Source organism: Heloderma suspectum, chromosome 2, assembly GCF_057233095.1.
Source record: "Heloderma suspectum isolate Gila_16-S chromosome 2, 16-S_ref, whole genome shotgun sequence".
NCBI lineage: Eukaryota > Metazoa > Chordata > Lepidosauria > Squamata > Helodermatidae > Heloderma > Heloderma suspectum.
Genome location: NC_139459.1, coordinates 204,052,326 through 204,076,424, shown reverse-complemented (window position 1 = coordinate 204,076,424; position 24,099 = coordinate 204,052,326). Strand labels below are relative to the sequence as shown.

Sequence of the window (24,099 nt, the reverse complement as noted above, 5' to 3'; positions counted from 1 at the left end):
GAAGGAAGCTAGTCAGTTTCATAACAGAAGTAAATCTGGAAGAAATGGTACATTCACAAGGGTAAGCAGATCTAAGTATGTATCATCATGAATCTGTAGGGAAAAGTGTAAATGTAAGAGATGCTCCCCATTGCAAGGCCCCAGTGATCTTGAACTGAGGACTCTCACAGCGGGGCCCCAACATGCCTTTAATCCCTGTACCACTGTAGCAGCATGCAAGCAGAGGGAACTTCTGGTCTGCTTTCTGCAGCTCCACTGCTGCAAATTTCCATCACAGACACCCATTTTTATCAGAAGATCTGGCACCCCCAGAAACAAGGCTCCAGGGCCAAGTCCAAATAGTGTGCCATGTTTCACCTGCAGCAAACTATTGGGGCTAGGAGCAGGAGCCTATGGACTCAGAGCCACCTACCGAATCCATTGTTCAGAAGCAGGCCAATACTACAGAAGCAGGAGAGTCACACTTGTACACAGAATTGGTCTTTGCACTCTCAAGAGGAATTCCAGTTCTTCTTCTGATGTGAGATTTACTGGGATTGGATGCTGAAGGTCTGGGTAGCATGAGTCATGATAAACTTGTTTCTCTAAAGATCTTGAACTATCTAGTCACCCTGAACAGCCTGGAGTCTTATTTTTTTTTCTCATATTTTTTTTCTCAAATTGTGTGGCTTCTCATTCAGCCACATAATTTCCAGTTTTGGCCTCCTTCAAGGGCCTTGAAGAGAGAGTGGCAAAATCCTTCTGAAGTCAAAAAGGTCCATATTTTTATCCAATGAGATCTCTTACCTTTCCTAAAAATGTCATGGAGATGCATGCAGTGCCAAAGAAGAGTGCTCTAATGGAGGACCTTATCCTCTCAGGCTACCTGACTTTCAAAGTTTTCTTCAGGCAAGGGAGAAACCTGTCCCTAGCAGTAGCTTTTGAGACGACTACTACTCTTGATGTTAACTGTTATGATGCTCAAGCTTTGGTTTCAAATATGATTATACAACATAGCCTATGATGGTGTGACAAGTACTGGGGATACAAAACTAGTTACAACAAAGAAATGCTAAAAACAGCTGTTGTCAGGAAGTACACAATCCTTTATATCTCTTTATGTGTTTTGAGTTGAACTCCTCCTCAATAGCTTTAAAAATAGTAAGCTATCACGTATGACTAATTCAATGGTTTATGAGCTATTTGGAGATTCCTTAGAAGCCTGTTCTTATCAAGACCAATGATAAGAAATCACTTCAGTTACCCCAGGTGGAGGAGGAATGAGAGATTTTATCCAAGAGATTCCTGTCTGTGAATACCTTTGCTTGGATACCTTTGCTTCTGATGTTTCCCAATGTGGGACACTTGTACCAGTACAGGGTGCTACCATTCAGCCATCTTCCACCTTAAATATATATGCATTACAAAGATCCCTCCATAGTTGCTTAACTTGCGCTCTGGCAGACCAAGACTTCAGCTGTATGATTCAGACTCTCCAAGTTCTTACAGCTTAATAGTCAGCTTTGAGAGAAGCCATTTAAGCCCATCTTAGGCTCTGCTTCATGTAAGAGTAAGCCAGAGAACAGAGACAGATGAAGCTCTCCCAATTTCTCCTGTTCAGTGGAACTTGTTGTTGGTCTCCACGTACGTGTGTCTGTGTGGGTGTTTCTTGCATACCTGGGCTTGCCTTCATGCAGTACCATGTCAGTGGTTTCTGAAGAGATGCCAGTATTAGTGATGTCATCCTCCTCAATAGCTTTTCTCACTGCCCATGACTCTGGCCTAAATGTGAATTAAGCTGAATGTGGAATACCTCAATTTCTTACAACTGGAAAATATTTTTCTTTACTCCGCAGTTTCACTGCTGAGGGAAAGCACTTTATAACACCTTGATTAAAATCAAATAGGGCCACCAGAAGCTAGAAAAAAAATAGTAATGATCTAGGCTGCAAGTTAGCCATTCCTGCTTTTAAAGCCTTCAAGAAATGAAACACCTTACTTGTTTCCCGAAATCTTCCCAATCAGGTCAAGAGAGTCACAAAGTCTAGATTGCATTTCCCAAGCTGTGTTAGGGAATAGCAATTTATTCTCTTGGAAGTACAGCAGCATCCTTCAGGGAGTGTCCTTCCTCAGTGAACATAACCTAGGGCTTCTCCTTGATTCAATCCCTATATGTTTATTACCAGACACTCTAAAACTGAGAATTCATATGTAGTGGCAGAAGGTATTGAATTACATGGTTAGGAACTGGGAAAGATTGTATTGTCCTCTTGCTCATGATCAGAGGGGGAGATTTTGTTCTTACCTGTCAGTCTTCTTTCTGTTTATTGTTAGTGGTATAACCCTGAATGCTCCTCCTTCTGGTCCTGCATGGCTGACTGGATTCTATAAGGGGGAAAGGTTTGGGAGCTTGCTCCATATTTTGCCACACTCAGATTTCATCTAGCACATATCTCTTCCTCTATGATCGCTTCTGTGAATGTTTGGCTGTTACATTAGCATAATGGGAGTAGTGAGTGCTCTTTCTTCCCTTAGATGCTGGCAGAAATGTGTCCATGCACGTCACCCAATGGAGGACATGATATATTAGACATGATCAGAAAAGAGATTCACAAATAAGAACAAAATCTTGCTGTCTGTTCTTTGCTTGTAAGCCATGTTTTTGTTCCTTCTCCATCTTAGTGCCTATCTGATAAGGTTTCCTTATGAACACAAGTTACTCTCATAAAAAGTCTTAATGCTCTTTCCATGCATTAGACAATCATAGTTCCTTCTATCATCCTCTTCTTTCACCGTTATCACTCCTGCTAGCATTCAATTCCTCTTGTGACTAACCTGGTTCACACAACATGACAACCCACACTCAACGTATACTCAACCTTGAGTATGGGATGAGTGTAGGTTGTTGATGAATCATTTCATTTAATTCATTTATTATATTTCTATACCGCCCCATAGCCGAAGCTCTCTAGGCAGTTCACAAACATTAAAAACCATTAAAATACATTATATAAATTATAAAACCAGCATATATCTAAAACAATCAGCCAGAGACAATCAAAGACACTTCTTATATGCTGCCAAATGCCTGCGAGAAGAGGGCAGTTTTAACCTAGTGCTGAATCGAGATTATTCCATAAAGGGGGGGCCACCACCGAGAAGGCCCTCTCCCTTTTTGCTACCCTCCAAGCCTCCCTTGGAGGAAGCTTCCAGAGGAGGGCCTTAGATGCAGAGCATAGCGTATGGATCAGTTCATGCCAGGAGAGGCATTCTGTCAGGTACTGTGGTCCTGATTATGGGTTTTTGTTGAAGTCTGGGTGGTTGTGTTGTGTGAACCCAGTCACAATAACAAACCATGGTTTGTTAACCAAGAACAACCCACAAAGAGAACCCATTATTTGTTGTTGAGTTGTGAACTGTGGGTTGTTTGTGGTGAACAAACCATGGTTTGTTTGCATGGCTAGGTTCACACAACATGGTTAACAAACCACCCTATGGACAATGTCCTGGGTTCAGACAACACACTTACCCACAGTTCAACAAACAACCCATGAGTCAGCGGCAACCCACACTCAACCACGGAGTGTGGGTTAATGTGTTGTGTGAACTCAGTCAGTATCTTCAATCTAAACCCATCCAAATCAGTTTTTGTTGCCACTTCTAACACCACTGATGTCAAATCAAATCTGATCTTTGCAGACTGGGATCTTGGCTTTGACTCTGGTGCAAAATCCATGTTACACATAGCTGTATGGTCTTTACCCCATTGCTTTCTTTTCAGTTGAAAGAAGCCGCCAAGGCTGCAAGTTTTCAATGGGGGGGGGGAGAAGTTGCCATTTCTCATCAGAATCACCCTTACCAGGCTGTTTTTCCCCCAGCAAGAGTTGGAGATGTGAAGGCCTAAAAAAACTCAGATTCCCAGCATAATTATTTCTTCCATTCCTTGTTAAAATTATTGATGGAAAGTATCTTTTACTGATAGACATTTAGGGATACTCTAAATCATGTTCAGTTTCCCAAAATGTGACTAGAGTCACTGTATGTGAAGAAATATGTGAAGAACATAATATGTGAATAATAAATAATATGTGAAGAAAATGTGCCTTCTTGACTGTTTGGATTTTGTTTTGTAGCAGCCTTCCCTAACCTGGTGCCTCCAGATGCTTTGGACTTCAACTCCCATCAGCGCTGGCCAGCATGACAAGGAGTGCTTGGAGTTGTAGCCTAAAACATCTGGAGGGCACTAGGTTGGGAAAGGTTGTTCTATAGAGTCCTGTGTTTTTGAGTGTGTGTGTGGGGGGGGGGGAGGGGTAATCTGGCTAGATGCTGTACCAGTCAATGAATGTAGTTCTTAAAACCCACATGTGAGAGAAACTCTGTAGGTTATCCTGCTACCACATGTGACACGAACATTTTAAATAAATATTTAAAACAATATTTGAGGCTTGGGTCTATGGAACTCACTTACCACAGCTTTTAATAAAGTTCCCAATTAGACTTCACTATTTGGGAATGCTGCCTAAGCTATAAAACCTTTAACTGCTTCCACCAACATAAACCCTCTATACCTAAAAGAAACTCAGTAGCCTGGTTCCTGTGGCATAGGCATGGGACTGACACCACCTTTCAGAATGAACAAAACATAAGATGTTTATTAAGGGAGAGTATTTACAAAAGGGAATAAAATGTCACCCTTCAAATAATAGGTTAAGATTGCTTAAAGGCTCTTACATTAAACATGCCTGGTTATCATTCCTAACAGACAAGAGAATATTCCCCAGCTAAATAAGCTCTCAATGGCTTTTTCTTCGGATGATAATTCCAAAACTCTACCCAAACCAATTCCTCACAAACAGGAACAGATACTATACACTCATCTTCTTCTGCCTCCAGCTCTTCCTCCTTCTTTTGACTTCTAGGATGATTCAGATGTTTCAGGGACTGCTTGCTGAAGATACCCTGGTCAGACATACAATAGAACCTAAAATATATTATGTCTAACTTGGCTTGCTCATAAAATTATCATGTTTGCTATAATAAATCTAAAATTATAGTTTATTCAGACAGTGGTTACAAATGTACTGAGTTTACTTTTAAAAGTTTTTAACCTTAATGATGATTTTATGATCAAACCAAGTTATACATAATACATTTTATGTTCCCAAAGTAATACAGTGACTGTAAAGAGGTCCCAAAAAAGAAGTATTGCATATTTTTCCATTTACACCAAAATATGGAGGGGTGTGTGTCTGGCACACATCCCTTCCCCCTGGAAATTTTATTTCCATGGCTTCAAAATGTCCAGAAAGTTTACATATCTAGTAAGATATAGGTACAGATAAATCCCCCCTTTTTAACTGAATATGGAATATCTTAGCCTGGGTCTATAGGCTCAAAGCTTTCCCATTGTCACATAAAGGGAAAGATCACTGTTTATAGGCAATGTGGATGTCTTTTGCCATAAGTGGCTATGGTAAGTCAATGCATTTGCAATCTTTTGCAGCCATCACTAATACTTGGCAATGTGCGATACTGAATTATTTCTTTTCTGATCTGCAGCCTGTGATATGAATGTTCACAAGCAATGTGTAATAAATGTCCCAAGTCTTTGTGGAATGGATCACACAGAAAAAAGAGGGAGAATCTATTTGAAGGCTGAAGTGACTGGTGACAAGCTGGAGGTCACAGGTAAGAAAGATGTGTAGAAGCAGCATGCCTCATTTTGGCACTTTTGTTAGTTTTGCAATATGTCTGCTTATTTGCATTTAATAGCTTACAGCACTATAATAATACGTTTGATTTAAAAACCAGACTTAATATAGAAAATAGCTTGTATTGTATATGTTAATGATTAAGAAAGCACAAGACACAGAGATAATATTAGCTATAAGAAAGATGATGAGAATATTTTACTTCGTAATTGAAGCAGGGATGTTGTTAGAAGAGGCCCACCTGGGCACAGGCCCCAGATCTATTGAGCTGTGCCCTGGATTTTTTGAGGTGTCCTAATTGCCATTTTTTACATTTTCCCATTGACTTGTATTGGAAAACAGAAACAGCCATATTTTTTAGTTTGTATGATAAATACATGAAATTTGGAGACCTGGTGGCCCCCATGGATCTGATTGAACCTGACCAATTTCAGGCAGTTAGGTCCATTGGCTTTTGTGCTAGTCACAGGTAAAATTTGCTATTTTCAAGAAAATCTGTTAAAAGCAAAGAGCTATAATGGTTTTTTTTTCTTCCACATAAGTGCATGGAATTTGGGGATCTGGCTGCTCCTATGGAGTTGACTGTCAAATTTCAGACAATTAGGTCAAGTGGCTTTTGTGCTAGTTTCCTTTTCTCAAAGATTAAAACAAAAGTAAAAAACTGTCAAGCCACACAGGGGATTAGAGATCCTAATCAGAATGTGTTGAAGGTGACCATTAGGAGGTCCTATCCCTAATCTCTGGTGTAGATTTGTGGTTTTTTTGAGGTGCAAAAAAACTATCTCCCCCTACTTTTGTACTCTTACATGCCCAGCGTTGGGAGCTTACTTGCAATGAAATTTTGAAGACGGAGAAGGAAGGGAAAAAAAGAGCTTCATGTAAAATACTGTTATTTCATACAGCATCTGATTTTACTGCCCCAGACTGGAATCTTTGGCTTCTGCAGAAGTTTAGCAGCTTCAGTACAGCAAAGGAGCCAATCAGCCTCCACAGACATCTTTCTCCTCCTCCACTTTATTTTCTCCTAAATTACTCTAGGACTCAAATTATTCCAAAAGGAGGGTTAGGACCATGTGGCACGTGATCGAGGAACTGCTGAGACTTTTAAATAGGTTCTACATTTTTTTAAAAGCTAGAAGAAACTCTCACATACCTCACCTCATGAAGTTAATTTAAGTACATGCAATCCTTACAGTCCCTCCACAGCCTCCTAAATTCCTCTGAAGTACTACTTCTCTGAAAGGAGCCACTTGACTTAGGGAATTCTCTCTAACACCCCCCCCCCGCATTTCCAATCACCATTCTTCTTTTCTTCTTCCTTTCCCTATCCTGTTCTTTCTTTCTCTTCTTTATTCCACCCAGAACATAACTTGCAAGAGAAGTTCTGAACTGTATTTGACTTTATACAAATGGACAAGAGGCTTGGTTTTTCTCCTTCTCACTCAAGACTTTGAGAACAGTGGGTTCGCATGGTTGCAGAGAAACAAATCTGGGGCTGTTTTGTTTGTCATTTGCCATTATTCAGCAATAGGAAGGGTTGTTGCTCAGTGGAAGAACACATGCTTGCCATGCAGAAGGTCCCAGGTTCAATCCCCAGCATCTCCAGGCAGGGCTACGAAAGAATCCTGCCTGAAACTTTGGAGAGCTGCTGTCACCGGTCAGTGTCGACAATTCTGGGCTAGATGGACCCAGGGTTTAACTCAGTATAAGGCAGCTTCATATGTTCCTATGAACAGAAAGCTTTAATAAATATAGGAGTTTGGGGCTTGTTTTTTAAGTGGAGGGGAGCTAAATATTGCTCATTTATAAAAGCTGATGTATGCCTACTCAGAAACTCCATTATGTTTAATGAGGCTTACCTTCAGGAGAGTGTGCATAGGATTCCAGCACAAGTTATTTTTGCAGGGAGGCTTGCACCCTGATGTTCTGCATATTTACTCAGAAATAAGTCCTCTAAGTTGTGAGCATGGTACTGCAGGCTTAATACAGTGCCACCCAATTCCGTCTAATTAATTGACTACCCTTTCAGTTCAATCCTATGGATGTTTTGTCATTTGTGTGTGTGTATGTGGGGGGGTTGCATAAACTCTAGCTTCAGTGGTGAGGGAAAAGCACTTAGTACATGCTCAGAGTTTCTCCATAACTTAACCCTGGTTTTGAAAACAGACTCATTGGCTGAATCCTGGTGAAGTCTTGGCACAAATGAAAATATGGGGAGGAGGATACAATGAGAGCTTGTGCAGAACAAAGAGGAGGTAGAAGAGAGTTGCACAAAACAAGACATCTGTTTTTATGAAGAGTTGCTGGAGGATGGTAGGATGGGGAAGGATGGTTCTATGGAGTGGAATAGTATTGGTAGGGAGAGAATGTAAGTGTTCAGTGGTGAAAGAAGAGCATTCTGAATATGCTCAGAGGCACTCTCTATTTAAGAACATAAGAAGAGCCATGCTGCATCAGACCAAGTTCCTTCTAGTCCAGCATTGTGTTACACAGTGGCCAGCCAGATGCCTGTGGGAAACCCATAAGTAGGACATGGGTGCAATAGCACCTTCCCTCCCATGTTCCCCTGCTGCTAACATTGGTGAAATGTAGATAAATTCTAGTCGTTCTAAATCTGCATGCACGTATTTTCTTCAGGAACTCTGCAGGTTTCTTGCCTGGGGGACACCTCTAATGACCTGTGCATTTTCATGCAAACTTACCCAAAAACTATTGGGGAAGGGGTGACAGGAAGGGAAAGCAAACCATTCCCGCCCCCAAATTGGAGAACTCCCCTTCCACATGAACTGTTGCACCTATCTTTCTGAAACTTTGCTGGTTTCTTACTTAGGGACAACTCTAGGCTGTCTGTAATTTTCACAGCAATGGTCCACAAGGAAAATAGGGAGAGAAGTATGTCCTCTTTTGGAGACCTCAAAATGTCAAGGCCACCCTTGTACAAAAATCCATGTGGCTAGCATTCTGAAATTTGGCAGACATGATCTCCTCTAATGGGGCAATTAATCCTGAATCTTTTAAATCCAATTCTTCCAAGTAATAACCCTGTACCTGTTTTTCTGACACTGGTCAGGTGTGATCCCCTTCTAGGGGGCTACTATGCCTGAAATTATCATCCAATTCTGACCAAGAGAAAAAAGTTACAGTTTTTTCTAATTTCCCATGGTAGTCAACAGGAAGCATGAAGACTCATTTTTCCCAACCGTGACTCAGGTTTGGTGCTGAGCTGAAGTGGTCCGACTCTAAATTGGCCCGAGTAGAAGCAGGATGTTTTCCAAAACGCTGAATTGGGGCCTGAGTTGAAGTGGGGTGGGGGGTCAGTGCACACTTCGTGTGTATGTATGTATGTAATCTATACACACATGCAAACACACCACATGCACACACCACACACACACACACACACACACACTTGAGAGAGAGAGAGATGCGTTATGGGCCTGTGCCTGGATCTTTTAAGAACCTAGCAATGCCCCTGAATTGAAGTAAATCAGCATTTCAGCATCATTGGTTAAAAAATACTGGGACCAATTCTGAACACACAGCAAGAATCCCCTGGGATTCCACACCACCCACCATCAAAGACAACTGCCTCCTGTTGCCACTGTATCCTTTGGTGGTGATTTGTCCTAAGCCAAATATTCTTCTAGGCAATATATAAAATACCATTGAGGGAAGCAGTGCGCCTTCCCCTGACTTTTCTTATTGCTGTTTCAGATCTCCATTTGGCTATTTTTTTTTTTAATCAATAGTCCCGATTCTGTCATTTTGTTGAGATTATTATGATTTTTACAATGTGTAAGGGTCAGTTGATATTGCCTCTTTTAAACTGAATTTGAAAGCTGGTTTACGTCAGGGATAGTTTTTGTCCCCATCGGGTCCTGTACATATTGTGTGCATGTTTTGTAATACAGCTTGCTTTTGGGCACCAAATGCAGTCTTTGGTTGAAAATGGGAAGAGATGCTTAGCCTCAGAATGCATGACAGTTAGGGCTGATTTGGACATAATGCGAAAGCCCTTGCCATTCTTCTGTTGCAGATTGCACCTTTCCACAACTGCTTTTCGTTAAAAACAAACAAAATCAAACAGTACTAAGATTATACCCTGGAAGTCATGGTTGCTCAGGCAAGTTGCCAGCCCAGACAGGAAACCTTTTTTTTAGCCCTTCCTGTCCAGAATAATCTAATGGCCAGTTTGGATGAGTGGTGCTAGTCCAGAGTGTCAGAGTACTTCAGCGCACACGGCAGCCACACACACAACCAAAGGATCTTGGCTCTAGCTCTTGGCAGCTCCTGACAGCTGGTTAGGATGTAGCAATGAACAACTGTTTCCGCTGAAGAGGAAGTAATCAATTGAATCCAAATGTGTGAGGGGAAGGGGGAAGTGTGTGAGTACAAGTCCCATGCACATAGTGCCAAACTGTGGTTTGATGCTGGGTCTGGAACAAGCCAATTTGTCAAAATGGGTTAGGCACATTACACATAATAATAAATGCCCCCTTTTTAAAAGACACAGTTTGAGGCCTCCCCTCTCTTTTGTGCATGCTGTCTCATGCTTTAAATTAATCCATCTAGGTGTAGACATCTTTGGCCACCATTTTAGTTTGGTACTCTTTCATTTTTAAGTGGACTTTTATCTTTTTGTTTTGTTTTGCTTGAGTAGTCTAGACAACTGCTTAGAATTCAGGATATATGTTAAATATTATTTTGAATGCTTTCATGTTCCCTCTAGGTCCCCGAATTAAAAGCAATTAATGGAATGTAAACTAAACAATTTTGGGGGGAAATTCTGGAATTATGGCTTACCTTTCTGAAATCTTTATTGCACATCTTTTTGAACTCTTACATAAACACTAGACCTTGAGATAGCATTCTAAGGATGCAATCCTATGCATATTTAGACAGAACGATGTCTGGCTGGGGCACGCTGGGCATTGTAGAACTTTTTTCTGTCTAAACATGCATAGGATTGCGCCCTAAAAGTATTACTCATTTTCAGTGACACTTTTATCTATGCTGCTATAATGTTAAGGAGGGATGGGAGCAGTTATTGTCAAGGCTTAGAGATAGAAGCTATTGCTAAGGTTTAGAGATATACAAGAAAAACATTTAAATATTCATAGTTCCATAATTCTTTATTTCAGCACACTTCTCCAAAACACAGAAACTGTGGATGAGTTATAAAATATTTTTAATTGCCAAATAAGTATCAGTTCACCCACAGTAGGCTACATTATATTTCAAATTGAGATTTTGATAAACACATGATTTGTTGTTGGATTAACCACTGGATTGTTTAGTCCCTACACTACCCAGCACTCCAGGTTTGCACATCATGCTCAACAACCTATGACCCAGCCAGTTGTGGGTGTTGGTTAAAAGTGGAAGTGAGGAACGCCCGGGAGGTAGTCTAACTGAGTCTATGCGTTTAATTTGGGTGGCACCTTTTGAGGTATGTTTTCATTAAGGTTATTGCAGCAGTCTGATTTTAAACACGTTAAACAATAACTACCAATAAAAATTGCATTAGAGGATATTCTGGAGCAGGTAGACCCAGTTGCTTTTTGTGGAGGTTAATGGACTTCAGCAGTTGCTGAAGACATCTTTGTTTAAACCAGCCACGGTTTTATTTTGATTTGATTTTAAAGATTTTAATTCTGTATTCTGGTTCATTTTTTCTTCCATTTTATTATTCACCACTCAGGAATCTTGTTGGATGTAGAAGGGTATAGAAATCTTCAAGTCAATAAATAAATAAATAAAATAAGGATAGTTAAGAATCAGTTTATATCTCCGAAAGCAAGGACTCAAGCCTAATTCAGATTACCACCTAAGGGCCAAATGACGTTTCACTATTTTTTTTTTTTATTTGTGACACTGATACTCCACTAAATATAATAAAATCCCTCAGCAGTTCACAATAAATATTAAAATCACATTTAAAATACAATATTAAAAACACAACTTTAAAAACACTTCCAATTACAATATAGCAATATAAGGAACAGTAAGATGGAACGGCATAATTAATTTAATTACACCCCAGGGAAAGCTTGGGTGAACAAGTGTGTTTTCAGGAGGCATTTAAAAGATGCCACATTTTCTGCCTCCAGAGCTGCACGGGTGAGGGTTTTCCAAAGGGTGCATTAATGTGTAGTTTTTCTTCTTTTAAATAACGTGTGTGTATGTGTGTGTGTGTGCACGTGCGCGCTCACGCACGCATGCACACACACTATTTTAAATAACAAAAAATTGATCCAAGCTTGGTATTATATCTAACATACCAAACTGGCTCTCATTTAAGGTAGATAGCTATAGTCTTGGAATCCAGGTATGGGAAGGCTTATGGCGTTCAGTACAACCATCTTTAGTGATGCATTGGGACCCCTCTATTTCTACCTGACGTAATATACCTCCAGAATTAAAAACAAACCCTAGCACATGCGTAGCTTTCTGAATTCCTATGAAGCAACCACATATGTGTGTGTGTGCGTGCGTGCATACCTATATCTACTATATCTATATATCTATGACATGTATATTACAGGTGGCTGCTTTTAGTAGTTTATAAGTATATGATCATATCTTTATTTTCGTTTAATTCATAATATACACATGATTGTGTATATTACACACACACACACACACACCAAAACAACAGCCTCACTCTGCAGACTAACAGATTTATGGTGGCATGAGTTTTTGTACGCCATCAGCCCAGTTTCTTTAGTACCGATTATGATGTCACAGCAGTTATTTTAAGAGGGAATTACACCAATGCTGGAGAAACTGTATTTGATCCCTAAACGTAGCATGTGTTGTTCTTCTACATATGTTAAGCTTACGAAAAGGAGAGTGCTGCACTCAAAATTTCATACTTTCTGCTCATACATATCCTTAGTAAGAGACTTTCCGAACTAGCCCTTTTCTCTGGAATTGCCATCTTCTGTTCACAGATTTTTAACAGAAAATCTAGACAATGTCACTGAAAAATGATTGATTCCGGTGTTTTTTATGTTTTTGTGTATTTCTTCAGATCTGACTTGTGGCAGTTTTAATTTTTTTAATAAAGGAATGGGTGAGCAACTGCTTCCTTACCCATTACTAGATTGAGCTGCTTGACTTTTCAAGCAGTTGGAATTAAAACATTACCTCAGTGTTTTTTTTGGCTGATTCTAAAGAGTTGAGCGACCAGGTATTCCATTTCCCTAATTCTCACTGCCTCTGCTATGCTGTCCTTCCCCAAAGAAAACATCCTTACCAGGTGGCAGAGGGCAGGAAAATCGCCAAGGAGCTTCTGCTCAGCAGTAAATGGAAAGCGCGCGCGTGCGCACATACACACACACACACACATATATATATATATATACACACACACACACACACATACGTATAAGCAATGAAGTGCTATTTTACTGTATATATTTAAAGAGAAATAATGAAAGTTCTCTCTTCCTCCATTGAAACAAGAACTGTAAATAAGAGGCTATTAAGAGAGGATATTCAAAAGGGCAATTAATAGGGTATTCATCAGTAATCATATGGCTTTTCTTTGTATGTATTAAATTTCTTGTATTCATCAGCTATTGAAATTGGTTCTAGTGTTCTTTAGTCACGGTATAGAGAAGTAGACGTGAAATCTGGAACCAGAAAAGCCTGAGCTTCCTATTTTATAACCTTACAATATTTAGTCGGATCAGAGTTCTATAGCAAAATGGCAGATGATATTGCACCTTTTTAATACTTCCAAGATCAACAGTCTTTAGTCATGCTTGCATATTAGCTCTGACGTAACACTACTTCATCTTGGTCATTAGAATATGAAAAGAGATGCACGTGACACAAAGAAATTGGTGATCTATCTTCTGGTGATTTAATTCTCATCCAGCATGGCTATTGGGTAGTTCTTTGTATCATAATAAAATATTAATATTTCTTTCTTTATCACATGTGTTTGCTGTCTCTGTGAATTCTGTGAAAGCTGTTTTTTCAGCATGAAGCACATAATGTAAGATCTGGTGGTCTGTTGTTCTTTAGCAAGTCCCTCAGAAAACAACATTTATTTCTGTTGGATTATGTCTTAGGGCCAAACTAAATGTTCTGCTAATCACATATAGTGTTCTCCTTACTTTTGTGTAAGTATGTGCAGCCCTGATTCAGGTAGGGATCATGGCACTCTGGGAAGGAGGGTTAAACTTCCCAACCCCAAATTCCTCTCGAGACACACCCCCATGGGGAAATCTGGGGGGAGGGGTGGAATTACAGGGGGAAGTAGGGAGGGAAGGGTTAGGGGGGCCCTTTTGGAATGCTGTGGTTCCAGTCTGAATCAGGGCTGTGCACACTTATACAAGAGTAAGGAAAAGGATCATGCATAGCTATGCTACGCATGATTAGCAGCATTTAGTTTGGCCCTTACATTCTGTATTAGCTTGTTTTATTTTTGGCTTGTGCCTTTTAAAACTTTGGAGTGCGGCTTCCATTACTGTTAAATCAGTGTTGACTTCCACTGGGGCCAAGAGCTTGAGCTGATGAATGCAAAAGTAATTCTGTATTTCCTCTAGTCCCCTTTCTCTTTTCCCCTTTCTTTGTGATGAGTTTAGTATTTAATTTAGTGTTACACCATGAAGATTTCTTTAGGAGGCTGAATCAGACTTCCACTTGCTCTTAAAATGTTCTTCTATGCAAAAGAATAAAATTTACTTTGCCTGATGCCCTGAGGCAAGAAGAGGCAGTTATACTAGAATTTAAATATCTTGAGTGGGTAGGTGTTGAATACAAAACTGACACTGTCACGCTGACAGCTTTGCATTACCACCCCCTGTTCTGCTTGCATCTGCAACTCATACTTCATCTCTCCCCTGTAGTACACTTCTTCTCCTTCTTCTATCTCCCTATTAAATCCTAGCCTTTGAAGGCTAAAAGAGACAGCAAATGTAGGATTTTCAGCCACCACAGTACATACAGAGCTGAGCCCAAATGGCTGGTTTCCACAGCCCTATTCACAGGTCATTTTGGGATGTGGGCATTTCTCTTGAGGTTTGGGGGGGGGGGCAGCTCACTGCTGGAGGTAGTGATAGGCGCTTTCTTTTTTCTTCTTTCTTCTCCTTTGAGTCTTCAGCATAATCTCCAATGGTGATGTGTTGCCATTGGAGGTCTGCCATGCTCCATCCTTGCGGGCTTATCAGAAGGCCTTGAAAACATACTATTTTACCTTGGCCTTCTCTTGATATGATTGCCATTGTTGCTGCTGTTGCTGTTGTTGTTGCTGGTTTTATTGTTGGCTATTGTTGTTTTTATTTCTGTTCTTTGTGTTTATGTTTTTATCGCTTTTAATATTTTAACTTTTATGTATTTTATTCTGTAAGCCCCCTTGGGAGGACTTCTCCACTGAAAGGTGGCCAAGAAATAGTTTAAATAAATAAATAAATAAATGTGTGTGTGTGTGTGACCCAGTCACAATTTTCATTCCCCCAGACAGTGTCATTCCAGAAAAAATGGCTGCCATTCTCCTCCCCTCCTCTGGCAATGTTGTGGAATGACACTGCACCTTGATAGTAAAGGGGAAAGAAAATGGTGGGGCCAGGTTGTTGAGAAACAGTGACCCTTACCGCTAGTGCCACAGACCCTTTCCCTCTTCAGCGCTGCTGGTCAGGTGTTAGCAGCTAACCGGTGAAAAGAGATCTCAGAGTCATGGTGGATAACGCCTTGAAAACATTAACCAGTGTTAACAGCTGTGAAGAAGACAAATTCCATTATAGGGATCCCTAGAAAAGGGATCACAAATAAAACTGCAATATCATAATGCCTTTATTACAAAGCTTGGAATAGTGTGTGCATCTCTGGTCACCACATCTTAAAAAAGATATTGTAGAGCTTGAAAAGCAGAAAAGGGCCACTGGATTAGGGGGGCTAGAGTAAGTCTGCTACAAGGAAAGATTATCAGGGTGGAAACTGAGCCGATAGAACCCCAGAGCAGTTCTGTTTCTGAGAAGGATCAGCAATCCGTGGGAGAGGAGCCAGCTCATCCCTCACAGGCACAGCAGCTGGCAGAGATTCCTCCTGCTGGCATTCCTGAGATAGATAGTGATCCTAGCAGTGAGAAATTGTGGGAGTGGGGCTTGCTAGATGCTCGACGCAGATGCAGGGAGCGACGAGCGATGGAGGGCGCGGAAAGGAGGCGTAGCACCCGTTTGGCACACAAGCAACGGCCACCTCCCGTGGACCCAAGGGAAAGAGGGAGGATCTCTCCCTAGCCCATAAGTTCAGGGTCTTCAAGTGATTCTCCTTCTAACGGGGATCAACTGCCTACTCGGAGCATAGGCTACTCTGCTGTTCATTGCTTAGTCACTGGTGATTAGCATCTGAAAGAGTCATTAAGTTGTAAAAGGATTTTACAACTTGAAAAGAATCCTTTCGTCTGTGTCTTGAGTTGGCTATTGGAGTAGACTGAAAGAGGCTGCTAGGGTGCTCCTGACAATGATAATGTTTTGGGGTCTATTTAGTTCAGAAAAAGGTGAGTAAAGGAGAACATTGTAGAGTGTTATAAAATTATGCATGGTGTGGAGAAAGTGTTTGTTTGTTTGTTTGTTGTTACATTTCTATACTGCCTAATAGCCAGAGCTCTCTGGCTGGTTCACAAAAATTAAGTAGAGAGGTTTTTCTGCCTTTCATATAATACTAGAACCTGGGCCCATCAGAGGAAGCTGTGTGGTGGGAGGTTTCAGGGCAGATGAAAAGAAGTACTTCACACAGCACATAGTTATAAACTGTCGAATTCAATACCACAGCATGTGGTGACAGCCACCAACTTGAATGGCTTCAAAAGGGGAGTAGACAGATTCTAGCAGGATAACACTATCTGTAGCCAGTTGTTATGACTGCTATATATTACCTCCAGTATCACCATGGCTTTGAATACCACTCACTGGGGAACAACAACAGGAGAAGGCTACTGCCCTCATGTCCTGTTTTTGGACTTCCAATTAGGGCATCTCGTTGGCCACTGTAGGAACAGGATGCTGGATTAGATAGGCCTTTGGTCTGCTCCAACAGGACTGGTTTTATATCCTTATATTAAATTGGCAAAATTTTAATTATAGCAATTTCAGTCTTAGTTCTAGTACATATTAACAAAGTGCTGCACAACAGAGACTGCATACTGTGTATGATATATAGGTATAGATTAAACAGAGATACATGGTCTTGACTGACTCATGCATAGCTTATCAGATTGTAGCTTACTTCCTGATAAACTAGAGCCCTGAACATTTGGTACACATGTAGCCCAAGACATCTTAATTACTAGAAAAATCTGAAAACAATATAGAGAACTCTGGTTATTTCCAAGAACCCAGAAAACTGAAATTCAGCACACTTGTAGCACAAGACACACTGATTATTAGACCAATCTGAAAGGGCGTTTTTGCAGTAAGCAGTCAAAACCTGGGGCATTTTTATCACAGTAATAGATTAAGCGAAGGGTAAGCCAGACTGCACATGAAGTAGAATGTTGGACTGTGGAAGTTCTGTTGCCTCTTCACACACTTGAATCAGACTTGGATTTGGGGAGTGCCCAGAAATTTGCATCCATGCTTACAGAATGCAAGTATCTTATACTTCGTGTGTGTTGTTGTATGTCAATTAAAATGATGCATAACACCATCAGGAGCACCCTAGCTGCCTCTTGCAGTCCCCACCAATAGCCAACTCAGGACACAGACGACGAGGAATTCTTTCCGAGACTATTCCTTTATTACTTTATGACTCTTTTCAGATACTAATCACTAACGACAAAGCAAGGAACAGCACTGGGGAAAGATAGCAGAGTAGCCTAAGCTCCAGGTAAGGCAGTTGGTCGCCGTTTGAAGGAGAACCATGGGAAGACCCTGAACTTATGGGCTAGGGAGAGATCCTCCCTTTTTCCCTTAGGTCCTCAGGACGCAACCGTTGTTTGCGCACCAAATGAGCGCTACACCTCCTTTCTACGCCCTCCATCTGTCATCACTCCCTGCGTCTGCGCCGAGTGTCCAGCAAGCCCCCCTCCAGCGCTGTCTCACTGCCAGGGTCACTATCTATTGCAGGAATGCTGGCAGGAGGAATCTCTGCCAGCTGCTGTGCTTGTGAGAGATGAGCGAGCTCCTCTCCCACGAATTGCTGTTCCTCCTCAGAATCAGAACTGCTCTGGGGCTCTATTGGCTCAGTTTCCACCCTGACAAACACATGTGAAATAAATGAAATAAAATAATGAAATAAAATAAAACAATGCAGGGCAAGTATTACAATTTGCACAATAGCTAGCTTAACTCTTTCAGTTCAAAGTGAGTGCAAGTCATAAATACTCTGCAATGCAGCTCAGCCTTGGCTCAGTGGGGTTGCACCAGATGGGTGAGAGTTCTGCAACTCTGAGGCAACCACTGAGAATACATATCGATGTACGGGGACTTCCGGCTGGGACCGATGCTGCTCTGGCAGCTTCCCACAGATCTCCTTGGGAGCTTTCTCAGACAGCTTTTTAAAAGGTTGAAAAACCTTTTCATCTCCCCCCTGGAATTGAAAGGCGGGGCAAGGCAGCTCTGGACAACATCTTGGAGAAAAGTAACCCCCACGAGATGGGGCGGGGGACTGGATTCCAGAATTATCTTCCCAGAGCTTTACCAATGCAAAAAGCTGTACTGAGACTCCTATTTTATAGGAGAAAACAGGGCTGATGTGTTCCATAATAATATATGCTTTAAGAAATATCAACAACCTCTGAGGGATGATTTAAGAAATGTTAACAATATTTGAGAACATCTGAGGACCTGTAAGATCTGTTTGAGAGAAACATGTCTGCGCCAAGGAGAAGAAGTGAGCTGGCATCTACTCCCCCCACATCCTCTGTGTCAAAAGTGTCGAAAACAGAAGATATAGGGGAATTATTTATGCTGATAAAGGCTTTATCTTTGTAATTCATGGAACAAGTCAAAAGGTTGGATTTAATCCAAAATTCCATCACTACCCTGCAAGGAGCTGTAGATTTAATAAATGCGTCACTGCAAAAAATGGAGATGAAAATTAATGAGCTTGAAGACCGAGTGGCAGGAAATGAAACTACGACACAAATTTGTTTTACAAATATCTCTGATAGAATCTCTCAACTGGAAGCCTTCACGAAAAGATCCAATGTATGGATTATTGGGATTAAAAATCTGCCTAATGATGTAAAATTGCCTATTTTTGTGGATAAACTTCTGCATGAGATACTCCCTATTCCATCTGATTATTTACTTGATATTGAGCAGGCATTTCGTGTGCCAAATGCTAAAGGGACTGATTACACGATCATAGCTCAATTTGCAAAAGTCTCCACAAAGAATTATATCCTGCGTTTGGCAAGGGAGGCTGAAAGCCTTTCCTGGAAACAAGATAAAGTTATGTTATTTCCAGACTACATCAAAGAGGTGGTGAATAAAAGAAGGCAATTTATCAAAGCAAAGAATATGGCAAAAGAAATGAACTTACAATATTACTTAAAATATCCTGCTATTCTTTGCATTGTGTCTGAAGGTCAGATAAAGAAGTTTCTAAATCATGAAATGGCGGAGGCATGGCTGAATGTAAAAATGCATGAGAATTCTGTTACAACCCCATGAACTGGAATCTTTAAACAAGCTCTGTTAACTGTTTGTGTTTAGTCTACATGATCCAGGCTAATTCAGAAGATAAATGATTATATTTATATTGGTTTACTCTCATCTTTTTTTTCTTGCTTTTCTTTATATTTTTTATTTTAAAATAAATAATATATCTAGTATAAAATATATTACTGATGGTTGAAGGTTTATATTAAGTTTTATTATTATATAATACTATATAAATATTATTTTTACTACTACTACTAATAGTATAGGCTTTCGGGAATGAATTGTAGACCTGTTTTTTTGATATAAGATTGATGATATGATGTAGAAATGTAAGGTTGTTTATTAAACTGTAAGATTGTTAAGGTTATAGATAAAGTTTTTAAAATAGAATAGCATCGGAGGCCGGGGGGTGTTGGAGTTTAAACTCAATTGGGGGAGGGGGAGAGAAGGGGAGGGAATTTTTCTTTTTTCTTCACTTCCTTTCCTCCTCCCTTTTCCCTTTTTTTTTCTTTTTTTTCTCTTTTTTTCTCTTTTTTCTTTTCTCTTTGTTATTGTGGTGTCCTCATCAGAATATTGTACTGTTGGGAAATTGAAGTATTGATTAGATTGTTGGTAATTTTGGTATTGTTTATTTCATTTATAAAAATAAAATAAATAAAAATATATTTAAAAAAAAGAATACATATCAATGTACCCTTGCTGTCCAAACATATATTGTACTGTTCTGTAAGAGAGGTCACTCTGGGCAATGAGTAGGATATTCTTAAAGACGGTTTACATTGGATTAACATTTTAAAGACACGTTGCATAATCTATTGTTCTTATTTCATTGTATGTAATTCTCTCCATTAAGTAGAATTTGTGGAGGTTTTTTAGTTACATAAGGAGAGTTCTGTGCCTTTGGGCTTCCAAAGAGAATGGCACCCTATAAAACGATAGGAGAATTTATAACTCCGGAGCAAGAATAATCAATAGTCATCATATTCTTTCTTTAGGCAGTTTATGCAAGAAGGCACTTGTCATATTAAAAAGTCACTCATATTTTGCTCATAGGGCAGATAGTTTGAAGGAGTATAAGTGCTTTTCATGCCATGACTTCTGAATGATAATAAATCCCTGAGTTTGGAATAGGACTGAAAAAGTCAGGTGGAGGAGAGGAGGATTTCCCCAGGATTGATTCCTGTAGTTCCAAGGTTTTGCTAAAACACATTTTTCTACTGTTGCAAATATAATGTAATAAATCCATAACAATATCATTGCATTAGATATTAAGATTATTTTCAGCTTGCCATACGAAGGACAATGAATCTCTCTTCTGTACCTTGCGGTATAGAACACAACCCAAATAGAGACTCTCTAATGCTCTGTGGTTATTATAGAATTACCCTTCAGGCATTGAAACCTGTGAATATAATGAAGAGTCATTGCCCTCAGGAGACACATTAAAATAGCTTTGCTGAACTGAGATTAGTAATGTATTACAGAACCTCATAATGCAGAAGGGCGTCATGGATCATGAAATGGAATGCTATAAGGACAGCATTGTCTAATCCGCAGTTCATTTTGGTGCTGGTCAAACTACTCCTTTGCAAATAAGTGCAAAAGTCTAATGTTTCATTAATTCTGCCTTTTGTAACCTCCTTAGCATAATATTGGGGTTTTTTGTTTTTCACCTGAGGAATGCATTAAACTCTTTCTAGGAGCATAGTGCTGGTACCACAAGTATTTCATACTTTGGCGAGGTTGGACTCTGCTGTTGGTAGAATGTATTGCACTGGACTTTAGAAAGTCTCAACCCATCAAGAAGGTGTCAGTGAGACACACACTTCCATATGACACATGAGAGAATGAAGTTCCAGGCAGTATAGCAGAATCAGGGCGGGGCGGGGCAGGAATCTGAGCATTTGCAATGAAATTGAGCATTAAAGGTCAGCAAGCTCCCAACCTCCCTGGTTGTTGAAACAAAACAAGAATCTTAAAAGTATGTGTCTATGTAACATTTTTGACTATACAGAAAGTTTGGAACTCCTGTTTGGAGAAGTAGCTTATTCTTGGGTTCTATATATTATGTATATTTTGTTTGATTTCTTGCTCACCCTATTCCAGGCTTTGTGGTGTGTAGCATTATGTTAAGTTACTTTAACTGGTGTGTTAAAGTATATTAACCAGCCAGTTAAAGTAGAATAAAACTGATAGAACATATCACTGGTTACAAAGTCAGCCCCTCCCCCAGTAGACTTCCAAAACTAATTTGAAATGAGAAAGGACTTGGGCTGTTTGCAAAAGAGAGGCTGGATTTTTCTGAGTCTTCAGGGGAGTAATTGGACTGGGTGTGGAGAAAGGGAGAGAGAAGAGCAATCTGGAAAAAAATACTTCTAATTTGCTTTGTAAGGTTATTTTTTAAATTTGATTTGATCTATGTTAATATCAAGCTCCCCTGAAACAGGAAACATATTTGTTGCAGATGTGTTTGTACAAACATTGTCTTGCTGCCGTAGAAAATACTGGACCCTTTCTGGACCATTGCGCAGTTTATTTGATGAAAATATTCTGTATACTTTGGGAAGGCTTCTGGAATGTTTGGTGGTAATATGAACTGTGGTACTCCATCAAACTTCTCATTTTGTTGAATCGCAGTAGCGGTGCTGCTTTTATACTGATATATTAGGGTTGAATTAGAACTTCACTCTAATGTCTGCAACAATTATAGAAGCGGCTGGAATGTTTCCCTATTTTGGAGATGTAGTTGTGATTTTTAAAGGACTGAGCTTGGTTGCTTTATTCTCTTTGGGAGCGATTGGTTTCCCCCAGTAGGGTCTCCTGTTTTTCTGCTCAGACACTTTATTAATAAATGGAACACTTGCTGCTATTTTTCTCCAGAGCCCGATACTGTAAAGGCCTCATAAAAGAGGGAAACATGCTTGTAAATGGACTGGGTGTGGGGGAAGGGAGAGAAAAGAGCAGTCTGGGAAAAGTGTACTTCTAGTTTGCTTTGTAAGGTTATTTTTTAAAATTTGATTTTATCTGTGTTAATATCAAGCTTCTGACTCTGGGACTAAAGAGCTGCTGCTTTCAACTATGCCTGACCTGCCTCATTAAAAATAGGTTGCCATCAAAGAGGTGGACTACAGAGACAATCGTTCTTTATAACTGGTATTCTCCCCAAATACCATCATCATTTTGCTCTTTTGAAAAAAAGAAACACTGGATCAGCTGAGGGGAAAAGGGATATCAGAGTGCTAATTATCCAGACAACCTACAAATAGGCCAGATCTCTAAAACAAAAGCAAGCAAAACGCAGCCTGTGTTTAGTGTGAACTTCACTACCAATTCTACTTTGAACATCTTTCCTTTCCCTGTTCTTCCTTTCTCTTGCCATGAGAAGCAGAACAAAAATAGCATTCTATCCCATGGTTCTTGGCTGTCAGTGCTCTTTCCTGGATATGAGGCTGCATCAAGGCTACACATTACTACTGCTCCAGGGACTGGACTTTCTGAGCCCTACAGGAAAATAATTCTGTACCAGAGTAACTAATGCCTGCAAACTGTATTAGTTTCAAGCTAGAGATGTAGAGTAGATACAGAGAATGTGGATAATGGGACTGCCTAAAATAATCAGAGGAACATCGGGGAGAAAACTTCTTTCCTATATTACTGAGAAGGTATACTTGCATGTATGAGCTAATCCAGAGGAATGGTAAAAGTATGGCAATGTTGCAAGTGAAAATACTTTGTACAATGCATTTGGAGATATCACATTGTTTGGTAGTGCCACCTGCTAGAGCATTTGTGTGGCATTCAGACAGCTCTGGGTTGTTATTTTTCAATGGCTTGAAGGCAAACCTGGTTCACGTGTAATGACAGCACATGGGTTAAACAACCCATGAGCTGTCATGCATGAGAGGGAGAGAATCAGGTTCACTGCTCCCACACTCACTCGACTTCCACTTTTACTCAGCAACCCATGAACCCTTTGTAGGTTGCTAAGTATGACATGCAAACCCAGACTGCTGAGTTGTTTAGGGCTAAGCAACCCAGCTGTTAACCCATGAGTTGTTGTTGGGTTAACTGCTGTGTTGTTTAGTCCCTAAGCAACCCAGTGGCCTGGGTTCACATTTCACGCTCAACAATCTACAAAGTAGTCGCTCATGGGTTGCTGAATAAAAGTGGAAGTGGCAGGCGGACCGCAGGTAGCACATCTGCTTTCTCCTGCTTGTCCCCAACAGCCTATGGGTTGTTTAACTCATGGGCTGTCATTGAGTACAAACTGGCCCAATGTGGCTTGTTTTAGCATATCCAGACTTTAACTGTCATTGTGTAAGTCTCTTCTATTCTCCCTCTATTCAGTTTGTGTCTTCCCCCTTCGGGATCCCTATGCAGAGGTTCTTCTTTACTTGATGAAAGGGGATTACAATTATGGCAGAAAGCTGTTTTACCATTTATCACATTAACTCTCTCCAAATTGATGCCTTTATGTCTTACATTCTTAGTATCCATGTAATTCTTATTGTCCATTAATCATGTATCAGGAGTGGTTACTTATGAACATCTAAAGCTCTGTAGAAATCCTTATCATTTACTTTGACTAAGCCATTATATAAGTAATATTATAAATTTAATTTTAATACTATTTCTATTGTAGCACTGTAACTGTTCCCAGGGAGTAATAAAATATAATAGCGATTCATGTTTGACACAGACACAAAGGTTGTGTTTTAGTTAGAATAATACAGTTCAATTAAATTATAATGCTGCTATTTTATGACCATTATAACATTTTTCATTCTCAT

The 24,099-nt window shown here is 40.1% G+C and overlaps 1 protein-coding gene across 1 annotated transcript in view; it reads left to right on the top strand.

The window, feature by feature from the left end:
• The window catches only part of PRKCA (protein kinase C alpha), a 296,418-nt gene that overhangs the window by 204,887 nt on the left and 67,432 nt on the right, over positions 1-24,099 (top strand). Inside the window, exon 5 of the mRNA XM_084837479.1 lies at positions 5,539-5,667. Within this exon, the coding sequence (XP_084693605.1) occupies positions 5,539-5,667 (129 nt within the window). The remainder of the gene's footprint in view (positions 1-5,538; positions 5,668-24,099) is intronic.